The sequence below is a fragment of the Mesoplodon bidens genome, assembly GCF_964165515.1.
Source record: "Mesoplodon bidens genome assembly, chromosome: 2".
Classification (NCBI taxonomy): domain Eukaryota; kingdom Metazoa; phylum Chordata; class Mammalia; order Artiodactyla; family Ziphiidae; genus Mesoplodon; species Mesoplodon bidens.
Window position 1 is genome coordinate 90,429,230 of NC_138177.1, and position 12,538 is coordinate 90,441,767.

The 12,538-nt window shown below is 36.8% G+C and overlaps 1 protein-coding gene across 1 annotated transcript in view; it reads right to left on the minus strand.

The window, feature by feature from the left end:
* Nucleotides 1-1,907: 1,907 nt before the first annotated feature.
* Nucleotides 1,908-12,538, minus strand: part of EEIG2 (EEIG family member 2) — a 107,886-nt gene continuing 97,255 nt past the window's right edge. Inside the window, exons 10-11 of the mRNA XM_081255322.1 lie at nt 12,126-12,195; nt 1,908-6,018 (exon numbers count right to left, since the gene is read on the minus strand). Of these exons, the coding sequence (XP_081111448.1) occupies nt 5,976-6,018; nt 12,126-12,195 (113 nt within the window). The 3' untranslated portion in view covers nt 1,908-5,975. The remainder of the gene's footprint in view (nt 6,019-12,125; nt 12,196-12,538) is intronic.

Sequence of the window (12,538 nt, forward strand, 5' to 3'; positions counted from 1 at the left end):
AACCATCAATGAAAAGATAACCTACGAATGGGAGAAAATATTTGCAAATGATATGACTGATAAGGGGTTAATATCCAACATATATAAAGAGCTCATAAAACTCAACATCAAAAAAACCCCAAACAACCTGATTAAAAAATGGACAGAAGACCTGAATAGATGTTTTTCCAAAGAAGATATACAGATGGCCAAGAGGCACATGAAAAGGTACTCAACGTTGCTAATCATCAGAGAAATGCAAATCAAAACCACAATGAGATACCATCTCACACTTTTCAGAATGGCTATCATCAAGAACACAAATAACAAATACTGGAGAGAATGTATAAGAGGGAACCCTCGTACATTATTGGTGGGAATGTAAATTAGTGCAGTCACAGTGGGAAACAGTATGGCAGTTTCTCAAAAAACTAAAAATAGAACTACCATATGACCCAGCAATTCCACTCTTGGGTATATATATGAAAAAAATGAAAACACTAATTTGAAAAGATAAATGCACCCCAATGTTCAAAGCAGCATTATTTACAGTTGCCAAGATATGGAAGCAGCCCAAGTGCCCATCAACAGATGAATGAATAAAGAAGACATGGTATATATATATACAATGGAATACTACTCAGCTGTAAAAGATGAAATCTTGCCATTTGCAACAACATGGATGGACTTGGAGGGTATCACGCTAAGTGAAGTAAGTCAGAGAAAGACAAATACTGTATATATGACTTATATGTGGAATCTAAAAAATAAACTAGTGAATATAACAAAGAAACTTACAGAGAACAGACTAGTGGTTACCAGAGGGGAGAGGAAAGGGGGGAGGGGCAAGACAGGGGTAGGGGATTAAAATGTACAAACTATTAAGTATAAAATAAACTACAAGGATATATTGTACAACATAGGGAATATAGCCAATATTTTATAATAACTATAAATGGAGTGTAAGCTTTAAAAACTGTGAATCACTATATTGTATACCTGTAATTTACGTAATATTGTACATCAACTATATTGAAAATAAAAGTCTGAGGGGACAGATCAGAGGCTCCTGCTAGGCTCTACTGTGATCGGCACAAAGTTGTCCCAGATGATCCCGTACAATCCTGTGTACTGGGGAGGAGGTTTGAGGGTTTCCCCTAGAGTGGCCATAACCCCACCCTGCTTCTGCCAGCAAGTGGGGTACTTTCTCCTTAACTTATATAACCTTTCTTAATCTGCACTGTCCAGGGAAATCATGACAATCTACATAGAAAGATCACGTTCAAACTCATATTGAACCATAGTTCTTTATTAACTTGAAGTTGCTGCTGTAATTTGAATATCAGCAGAGAGAATTTGTTGGCATTGTTTTTCCTCTCTGTGAGGACATTCTATTCAAAAGGAAAAGCAGTCTGTACAAGAGTGTGGTGACTATGAATATCATTTAAGTCATGATTTTAACCTCTAATAGTGCCACATTTATTGACCATCTTCCACATGTCTAACACTAGAATTAAGGTATGTACGTAGATGCTACACAAAGACAAATTTTGGCTTGATCAAATTTTGGCTTGAGTGCCTACGGCATATTCCTTACATTAGCTTTTGTGTTCTTCATCACAACCCAAAAGAGTTGGTGGTATTATCACCATCTTAGATTAGAAAACAGGTTCAGAGGTGAGTTTGAATTCAGACTCAGGTCTGTCTTACTCCAAAGTCCATGCCCACAGGATGGCAGGGGCTGCCTCAGGTCTCAGAGAAAAGTCTTTCACTGGAGGCGTTCAAGCCTGTAAACTGGCTATACTACCTGGTCATAAATAAAGGGAAGCCCTCAGGGAGAAGTTACGTGCTGGTCTTTTCCCTTCGGTTTTCTTTCCTTGGCAAGCAACTGACAGAATCTTAACTGAAATTTTAAAGTATAAACAACATTCTAAAGTTTAAGATATGATTTTTATTGAACATGTATAAGATTCACCTTTACATTACTCAAATATTTTACAATAAAAAATTTTGGCAAAGAAAAGGAAAACATTTCCTGGATTAATAGTTGGGCAGTTAAAATAAAGAAATATATAAATATGAAGGTCATTCTCCATGTATTAGAGATTAGAATACTAATGGAATCACTTCAATAAAAATTTTTTCATAAACATTTACACGATTACCCACAACTGTATCAATTTCCAGAGGACCAAACAAATGTCTAAGAGGAAGGTGGTCCCCCAAGTAAGATGTATTTCCAAAAAAACAAACTGAATATACCCTAAATGTCTTCCTGTATGTGGGATTTGGTCAATGAATATCAGCAAAAAATTCACTGTTATATGCATAAGATGAACATAAACATTTGTAAATGTGGAGTTTGTTGTCCACATAAATTAAAAATTTTGCCAGTTTTGTCATATGGAGAGTAGCTAGAGACCACCCACATGACCATTTAAAATATACTGTGTATATATTATCTTCTGAAAGGTCACATATATAAAGGAATAAGGCCTTTATATCTAAAGCAGTCTTAAAACAGGTTAATATAGGCATGTTTCATCCTCATCTTCTTTAACATCTCAGCTATTAAGACTATGTACAGTACCTAAGCCAACACATGGGTAACGGCACAACACAATTTCAACTACAGTACTAGGTTACATTAACATGACATACCATCCAAGAGAACTGACCAAGCATAATTTCTGAACTGCCCCAGTTAAAGATCTGGTAAAATAAAATGCAACCCTGTCATATGAGCCCAGTCTCTTTTAGAGCATTATCATATATAATGGAAGCCTAACACTTCAGAGAACTTCAACGAAGTATTTAATAATACCATCAGTGTGAACTTGTAAGGTAGTCTAGTTGGCATGGAAATCTTAAATTCTAAAAATACTTCTGGATGTTTTAATATATTAAAACTCATTGATACCTGAATGTGTGTGTGACTGGAGGCTAGTAGGAGATTTTTTTTTCCCTTCTAGCAACAAACGGGCTAAGTGGTGGACCTCTGTGGCTCATGGTTTCCATTTAAAAAACCAAAAAGCACATATACAGAAGAATGTAGTTAGGACATCATTACTCTGATAGTATTTTGCTGAAATGGGTTGGTGGACTTTAGGATGCTTGGTCAAGACTTTCTCAGATTATAAGTACCAGTCCAAATTAGTTGTCTGTATACAGAAGCCTTCACCACCACCATCGCAAAGGGGGAGTCAACCATCAGAGTGTAAACTAATGGCCCAGGGCCTTCTCTGCCCTTTGCTACCCTTCACATCCTCTCTAGTCTTGGTCACCAGCACAAGTCATAGGAAGTGGGCTCCTGACTGGTCTCTGGTTTGTGTTTCCCCCAAACAAGGTATTTAAGACACTTCATTATCTGATCAGAAATACTTAGCTTTAAAAATACCATGAATCTTTTTCTCTAGGGTAAGATTAGAAAAAGAAAATGTTATATATTGGCAAATTCTCCAGGACTAGGTGATTTAAAATTCGACTTTAATATTAAAAAAATAAGATATTTAATATTTAAAAGTTGAAAATTTATTAAGATTTAATTTTTCAGATTTATTTTTGAAACTCAAAATGGAACCAAAAGTAGACTTGGTATTTAATAAGCAGATTTTTTTCAATAGCTATATGGTTAAGATATTACTAGTACATACTCTAAGAAAAACTAGAAAGTAAGACACTTAGGTCCTTTAACAAATATTTTCAAGGACTGTAATGAAATCTGATTGCAAAGTATGCTGACAGAACACAAAATAGAATAAAATAAATCCAGACTTTCACTGAAGAAAGCGGACAGCGTCATCTTTTTTCTTCCTAATGTTTCTACTTATCAAAACATATGTTATGCTTACTAGTACCTTAAGCAAGATGTATCTGGTGGCTGCTCAAATTATAAAGGCACGATTTTCAAAATCTCTCTGCATTCTGTTCTTAAAAAATAATGCTATATCATCTTAAATACCAAGAGCCAGTCTTATATAAAGGTATTGGGCCAAGGGCAGCCAAGGATGAGTAAGATGGGGGCAGTGCCCTAATCACAGCATCTTTTACATATCTGAAGAATGTCCTCACTGAACCTAACTTACAATCTAGTTTTTATTATCACTTTCAAAACTGCAAAATCATCTGCAGAAGTGCCAATAAAAAATATAGCCTGGAAATAATACTTTGAAAATAGAAAAATATGTTTTTAAGACGTCATAATAAATATCTCTCTAAACAATATCTTCACATCTCTATTAAAAACTTTGTTTTTTTCTTCCCATGATATATAACGAATGGATCAATTCACCTGTTTATTTGCAGACAGCAAGTCTTTACCATTAAGGTAATATTTTCCTTGGTTAGACTAAAATGTTCAGGTCAATTTTTTTCTTCAAAACAAATCTTAAAAAATAAGAAAGCATGACTAATGAGTCAGAAAATCCTATCTTTCAACATTCAAGATATTCTAAAATGGGGTGTTATCTCTTTAAAAAAATATCAGAATCTATTTATAAAAGTAGTATTGAATTAATTTGGAATACCCAATCCTTGAAATATTAAAAAAAAAACCCTAACATGAACTATTCAAAAAATTTCAAACCTCTAAATCTGGATATTAAAAATAAATTTAAAAAAGTAATATATTTTTCCCTCTTACTTTGCCAACATGGAAATATTAGACCAAAGTAATTCTAACACAGCACATTTCTTGGATATGGCTTTGAAAGTAAGGACTGGGAATTACTGGTTCTACAGAATCAACATTTTTCTTCAGTGACTGAGTGATTCCAAGAAAATTAAGATCTTTCCATACAGACACTGTCATGTAAGACCAGAAAAACTCTTAAGGTTTATCTGCTGTGCTATTTAACTGGATCCAGATCAGATATTCTTATTTTAAAAGCTCTATTTGATGTATGTTATATTCTATTCTTGCCTCAAAATAACTAATTTCTGATACAGTAAAAAAGAAAACAGAAAACCATGGGTCCATGTCAGTGATGTCAAGCAGCTGTCGCCTGTCCTTTATCCACTACCTCCTTGGAATAATTTTCAGTTTCATGTAAGCCTGAACTTACAGAGAAAAGCCAGCTCTGTTTCTGACCATATCACAATTTTCCTCCTGTTGTTCTAAATTTTGACTCCTGAAACCATCAGATATTATTCTGTTAGTTAACAGAGCTCTTACATTAGGGTGTCTTATGGTAGCCTAACATATGGAGTCTTAAACTTCAGTCTCTCATATAGTGCTAGTGGGAGTTCTGTAGCTCATCTAATATTAACAAGTAATGATACATACTGTGTAATAATAGCATTATACCCATTCACGTATCTCAGACTTAAATAACTCACATTTGTTATTCAATTTATGACTAATACATTTAGAATTAAGCATTTTACATGTTTAAAATGTAGTATAACACTTTCCCAAATCACGAACACCCATATTTTATATCAAATATTGCATCAAAAAGAGTGAATGAACTTAGTACAATACCGTGATAGTATAATATGGAAGATTTCCTTCACAGGAATTATATCTATTCTTGGCAAAATTTATAGAGTTTAAATTATTTTCACTTATTGTCTCTCAAACATAAAATTAAAAAATTAGAGCCCAAATCAGTCAAGCACTTCTATCACAGGTTTTACACTTCAACACTAAAATTATACTCAGATGCATAGTGCTGTTTTTCCCACTGGATGTTTTGAAAAAAAAAGCAGGCTTTTCATTATTATGTGTAGTGACCACAGAAGCTGTGTACCTATAAGCACACGTGGCACACTGCCCTGATACTACCATTCCGATGTTCCCTGTTGGTGGGTGAGAAAGGAGAGTGGTGGGCACCTTTAGAGAAGAAATCAGTGTTGGCTTTCCTCTTGATAGATGAACATGCTTCATTTTTTTTTAATAGGTTCACTTTCTCATAAGTGCTTGAATAAAGTGCCTTGACAGCTCAACTGACCACATCTTAAACTCCCAGGGAAGCTTCAGTTCACCAGCTTGATTTCTAGCGTTTGATCACAACTTGTTCATAAGCTCCAGACCCCACCCTAAAAGTAGGGAAAAAACAAAACAAAACTTCAAACTTGTGAGCTGTAGTGTTTGAGATTTTTCCAGTTAATTTTGTCCCCAAAGAGATAGTGCATTAGGCATTTTCTACTTGATTTGATATCCACAAGGTTTATATTAGATATCACAGAGAGAAAGTACTTGAAGTATTGAATGTTTATAATTGATACACTGGGTGGGATTAGTCTAGTCCCTGATCACCTCATACTTATTCCCACAGTAATCTAGTAATGTTTCCAAATTCTTACCTATCAACACACTGTGGCAAACGTGTTTATATATAAATCCTAAAATCGGTCTTATCCAGGAGCATATATTGACTCTAGCAGTTCAGGTCTCGCGCTGACTTAATGGATGATAGTTTTTAGTTGCATGAGTAGTGTGGCGTCTTAACATACGTACTTAACTAGGAAGCGCAAAACTTATTTTAGTCAAATGCAAATGTCTTTATAAGTGGTCAGTATTGTAAATTATATCTATGCTAATGCAGATTAAAAGGGAAAATGCTCTTGAAGAGGGCTTTATTTCTTCACGAGCTTGGTTTGTCAGACTGCTGGCTGTCCTCCCACATCTACTCTCCCCTTTTCCATCGTTTTAGCTAGGGACAGCCTGCTTGGTTAGAGACCACATTTCCTGAACTCCTTTGTCTACAGGTGTGGCCTTGTGACTAAGTTTCACCCCCAGGGAACGTGAATGGAGATATGCCAACTTCTGCCTCACTGCTTTAAAGGGACATTGCTTGCCTAGGACTGGTAGCAATTTTGATAACACAGTTAAGGAGGATGGTAAAGGACAAAATGGAGGTACCTGCACCAATGAATCATTTCTGGGGCAAAGCTGTCCCTCCAGGCTGGCCATTTTATTTTTGGGTCTCTTTATTATAGCAGCTTAGCCTTTGCCCTAACATGCCAGGTATTAACTGACCTCTATTAATGAAATATGGAGAATACTAAAAGACTTAAAATTTGCAAGCTTTGTGAATAAAGTACTTAGAAATCCTTAAATTAAGTAAAGACCTCACCAACAGGCTTTTTTTTTTCTGTTGTCGATTCACCTGGTACCTTGGCCTTACGTTATAATGGAATGAACACATGTTCCGTCTATTGTTTCTTGGTCTGGGAGGATAAGGTTTTTGTTTTTGTTTTTTTGGTGCTGAAGGGAAGTGCAGCATTTATTGCAGGGCACCATGTAAGGAGTCCAGGGCAGGTAGCGCTCAAAACTTCCAAACTGGGAATTTCCTGGCACTCCATTGGTTAGGACTCCGCACTTTCACTGCCAAGGGCGCGGGTTCAATTTCAATCCCTGGTTGTGGAACTAAGATCCTGCAAGCCTTGCAGCATAGCAAAAAAAAACCAACCAAACACACAAACAAAACACCAAACCAAACCAAAAAAACCCCCGAACTCCCCTGATAAAGGTTTTCTATAAGCCTGTAAACACAGTGTCTTTTTGAGGGAGCTGGATTTATTTTTGGATGAGGATCATTCTACCCTTTCACTGACCCCTCCTGAGTGATCAGGAGGAAAGCTAAAGTGGTATTGCATGGTGGGAGGGTATTACTGCTTAAAGTTATCACCAGGCACCTATCTCCTCATTTGTCAAGATGTCAGGGACTACTAGCTGACATTTCACTCTGAGTATGCCAGAGATCAGTAAGACCAGAAGCAACCACCATGACTGGTCTCTGCCCTTAATGGAATTTTAAGGGGAAACTCTAAAAAATGGAAGTAAGGTAGTGGTTAGTAGTCCACCAGGACTGAATTGGAATTCTCAGTTGATTGCTCAGAGACTTCTGTTCTTACAGATTCATTCTAAAGAAGAAATAGGAACATCCTCAACAGAATACCAGTGAACACTCTTTCACAGCTGCAGATAATCAGAATTTGAAGGAACCTTGGTGAGCACCACTGCACATAGGCTTTTAGATGCCCTAAGATGGTTCTGCTTCGGGCAGTGATGGAGTGATAGGAACCAGACTTTCGCTCCTGCTTCAAATAACTAGATAGACAATATGAAACAACAGTTTTCACACACTGGACAACAGGCAGCATGGGACTGGCCCTGAGATAAGGGAAAGAAAGAAAGAAAGCCAGACAAACTGCCTCAGCTTGCTGCCTAAAGCCATTTCCTTCTGGACCCTCCCAGCCTACAGTGAAGGGAGGGAGGACCCAGATACAGCTAGGTGGTCTCTGTCAGTGGAGGACTCAGGTCAGAGCTCAGGGATGCAGGAGCTACAATTTGTAAGTCCAGGGTACCAGAAGGAGTGGAGAAAAATAATGGTTGCAGAATTTCCAATTTTGATGAAAACTGTAAACCCACAGATTCAAGAAGCTCAATGAACCCTAAGCAGAATAAACACAAAGAAAAATACGCCAAGGCACATCATAACCAAACTGCTAAAAACCAGAGATAAAGAGAAAAGCTTAAAAGCAGTCAGAGATGAAAGACAAATCACAGAGGAATAAAAGTAGAAACGAAAGCAGACTACTTGTCAGAAATTAAATGTCCCAAAGGCAAACAAGGAAGTGCATGCAGGGTTCTGTAAGCAGCCCTGAGCTGGCCAGGCTATATCCACCAGACTTAAAATGGATTACTGCAAACAGTCCTCCCCAAGTCTCTATCACTTGTTGCCCTGTTCTCTTCAATCTCACAGATTCCCTTTTGGAACTGTGGTTCTTGTGCCTCTTCTGTGCCCTAGGTAAATGATTCTGTTTTCATCCTGTGCTACTAGTTTATCTTACATAATGGATCTAACACTAACACATTAGCTTCTCTGATGAATACCCACTATTTATGGAGAGCCTATGTGTACAAGTACTTGCTGGACAGTTCAAACTAACTGCCATAAGAACTCTGAAAGACAGACCTTTAATTACTATATATAAAGTACTTGAGTGTTTACTGCACACCAGATTTTGTCCTAAGCATTACCATGTCTTCCCTCATTTAATTTTAACAGTATTAACTCTTATGAGGTGGGTTCTATTATCATCACTATTTTACAGGTGAGGACACTGAGGCAGAGAGAAGTGAAGTAACTTACCAAAGACACACAGCTAATAAATGGTGGAGCTTGGGACTGAACTCAGGCAGCCCACTCCAGAGCGTGTGTTGTTCTCCCAGGGATGCAGCTGTCTTTTTGGTAGCAAGTGAGAGATGCAATATGTCAAGATCATGGCTAAGCTGGGTAATTATGGCTAAGCCAGGAACAGAACCCATATCTGACTCCATGGCCCATCCTCCTTTCACCATGACACATTGTTTCTGACATTCTTCAGCATGTAATATGAATCTACTTCAACCCCTAATTGTCCCTTTAGGCTTTCATGTATTGGGTGATTTTTTAAAATATTCATTTGGAAGGAGGATGGGAGCCAGAATTCTTAACTACATAAATGCCTTTATATCCTAGGTTCTAGATTCTCTCTCAACTAGAAATTATCTTTCTTTTCTCTGAGTAACAACACAAATAGCTAGCATATATTGAGAACTTTTTATGTGCCAGGTACTGTGCTAAATAACTTTACATAAATGACCTAACCTAACCCTCACAAAAATCCTATGAGTTACATAACTTATTTATCATTCCCATTTTACAGGTGAGGAAAATGAGGCTTACAGAGTTTACTAACACTGTAAAGTCAATAGTGGAAAAGCTATGACTGGACCCTGAGCAGTCTAATGAGATAGCCCATGCATTTATTATTTTGGTTCCTTTTGGTTGGAACTGTAGCTTTTGCTGTTTCTCCACCTAAAATAATAATAGCTAGGGCTTACTGAGTATATCATGTCATTTATACTTTAAAACAACTCCATGAAGTAGGCATATGATCACATTTTTCAATAGAGTTAAGTTCAACTGAAGTTAAATGATTTACTCCCAAAGTGGTCTGGTTAAGATATGAACCTGTCTCTTTAACTCAAAAACACATTTTCTCTACCATACATATCATTGTCCTTATAAATGTCATTCTTCTACCTGTTCCCTGCTACTAGTCTTTCCCTGCTCCTATCTACCCTCAAAATTATGGCCAGTTACTTTTCTAAAATGCCAATCTGATAGGTCAGTTCCCTGCTGAAGAATGGCTCCCCAGTATACACAAGAAGGGTAAACATTTTGTTATGGGGACGGAGGCTCTTTACAACCTGTCTTCAAGATACTTCCCAGCCTCATGTCCCACAACTCCATTTCACATGCCCCACCTCCTTAGAAAAACCTGTTTATGGGCATTCTCTAAGTAGGTGATATTATTCATAAGCCAGTAAGATAAAATGATTAAGTACAATGAATGGGCTTTAGACTCAAGAGACATGGGTATGACCTTGGTTTTAACACTTACTAGCTTTAAGGCCTTCCTTGGGTAAACTTCCTTAACCTCTTTTTATCTTTGTTTCCTCTTTTAAAAAACTAATAATAGTATTGAAAGAGATGAGAATTGAATGAAACATACACGTGGTGCTCAGCACATAACTAATAAAAGTTCAATAAGTACTGCCTATAATTATTATATATTCACTATTATATAATTATATATTATAATTATTATGCCTGTTAAGTTCCTTCTATTTGTTCCTACTACCAGGAATATCTGTCTTCCACATAACCCTTCGTAACCGCTCACTTATCTTTTATTTTCCCAAAGACCCTCTTCAAGTGTCAACTTTTCCAGGAAGTTTTTTCTGAGTGAGGTGCCATCTCAGAGTTTCCTCTACTTCTATATATTATAGAATTTATCATACTACTATAAAATTTAGTTTGTCTATTTCACCTGCTAGAAAGGGTCAGATAACAAATATCTTAGGAGGGCCACATAATCTCTGTTATGCTGCTCATGGCTCCTACTGTAGCACAAAGCAGCCAGTTTCGACAATACATAAACAGGTGGGTTGTATTCCAATAAAACTTTGTTTACAGAAATAGGCAGTGAGCCAACAGGGCCCACGGGCTGTAGTTTTCCAAACTCACATACTAGACTATAATCTAGCTGAGGGTAAGAGCTGGGTCTTTCTTCTTTGCACCCTTACCCACAAGTTGGCCCAATAAATTGTTACTGAATTTAAAAAGTGCATAAGTAAATGAAAGTTACAAAAGGTCTAAATTGTGTGACTCCTCTATAAACCTCTGTTCAAATTAACTCCTCCTCCACAGCATCGTTTTATTCCCACCTATCACATCTGAAGGTAGTTAGTTGCTGATGTAGGTGTTTGCTCCTTTGTATCCTTTGGGCCCTGCAACATGCTGGACGCATAGGAGGTACTCAATAAAATGAGTACTGGTAGAAGAAATGAATTAAACATTCTTTCTGGCTTTGAGCATTAGAGAATAAAATAACTGTCTTGGACCAAGGGGGCTCCCTCCCCCTGCAACTCTGACTTAGACTGTCGTTGTGCTGGAATTCTACATAAATACTCCACAGAAATACTGGGTACTGGGTGCACAGGGATCAGGCTGTGGGGAAGCAGTGGAGGGATCAGAATTTCTAAGGTGTCCTCAGCACCTGTGCTCACTCTCATCTGCTGCAGTGCTGGGAACCAGAATGCTAAGTCTGGCAGGTGCCTTTTCTTCATCTGAATCTAAATAACTACCAACATGAAGATTAGTTTTCCGAACTTATTTTTCTTAATATGTATGTTAGGCTCTAGTGGGGCGCAGAAAAGAGAGTACAAAAAAGATTAATATTAGCGTCTGCTACTGAGTGGTTGTGTAACTGCTCATAACAGACAAGATCACTGATGGAAAATATAATTTTGCTTTGCTGTAAGGTATCAGACTAAGAACTCTTTTCTAAATGTCCTTTTTATACTGCAGCTTGCCCAGTGCTCTACCAGTTCTCTACTAATACATTCTAAAAATACATCTAAGGAAATCAACAAATAAACTTATAAAATACAATTTCAAACATATTCAGGATAAGGAAAACTAAGAGCTACACTAAGAGCTGTAATTCTTCTCATGGAACCACTAATACTGTGCTTTCTAGCCTCAATCTAATACAAACTTTGTAACCTTCATCTTCTACTCATGAGCATTTAAAAGAAAAAGTCAGTCTATTCTTTATTTTAGTAAGATTCCCTTTGGACTACATACCTGTTTGGAAGATGATGACTGCCAAAGGTTGTACTTCCCCCAGGACCCACAAATAACCTCAGTCCTTCTTCTGCAATATACATTTACAATATTTGTTATAGGTACAATTATTAGATTATTGTCAAATAATATTCATTATAATAAATTCACATTTTACGTTCAGTTTTGTTAAAGAAATAAAAACTTAAAAAAAGAACTACATACATGTTTTAAAACAGGCAGTTTAAAAGATATCCTAATAGTTACTTCTTGTTAACTTTCTTAAAGCTATTTTTCTTAAAGCCCAGTAAAGAAGACAGCTGTTCCTACAAATTTCCTCAAGTAGGGTTTAATTATTTCTCTTTACAACCAGTTACATAATGAAACTAAGTCCACTGTTAACTGCTCTCTATTCACACCAGCATGAATAATTA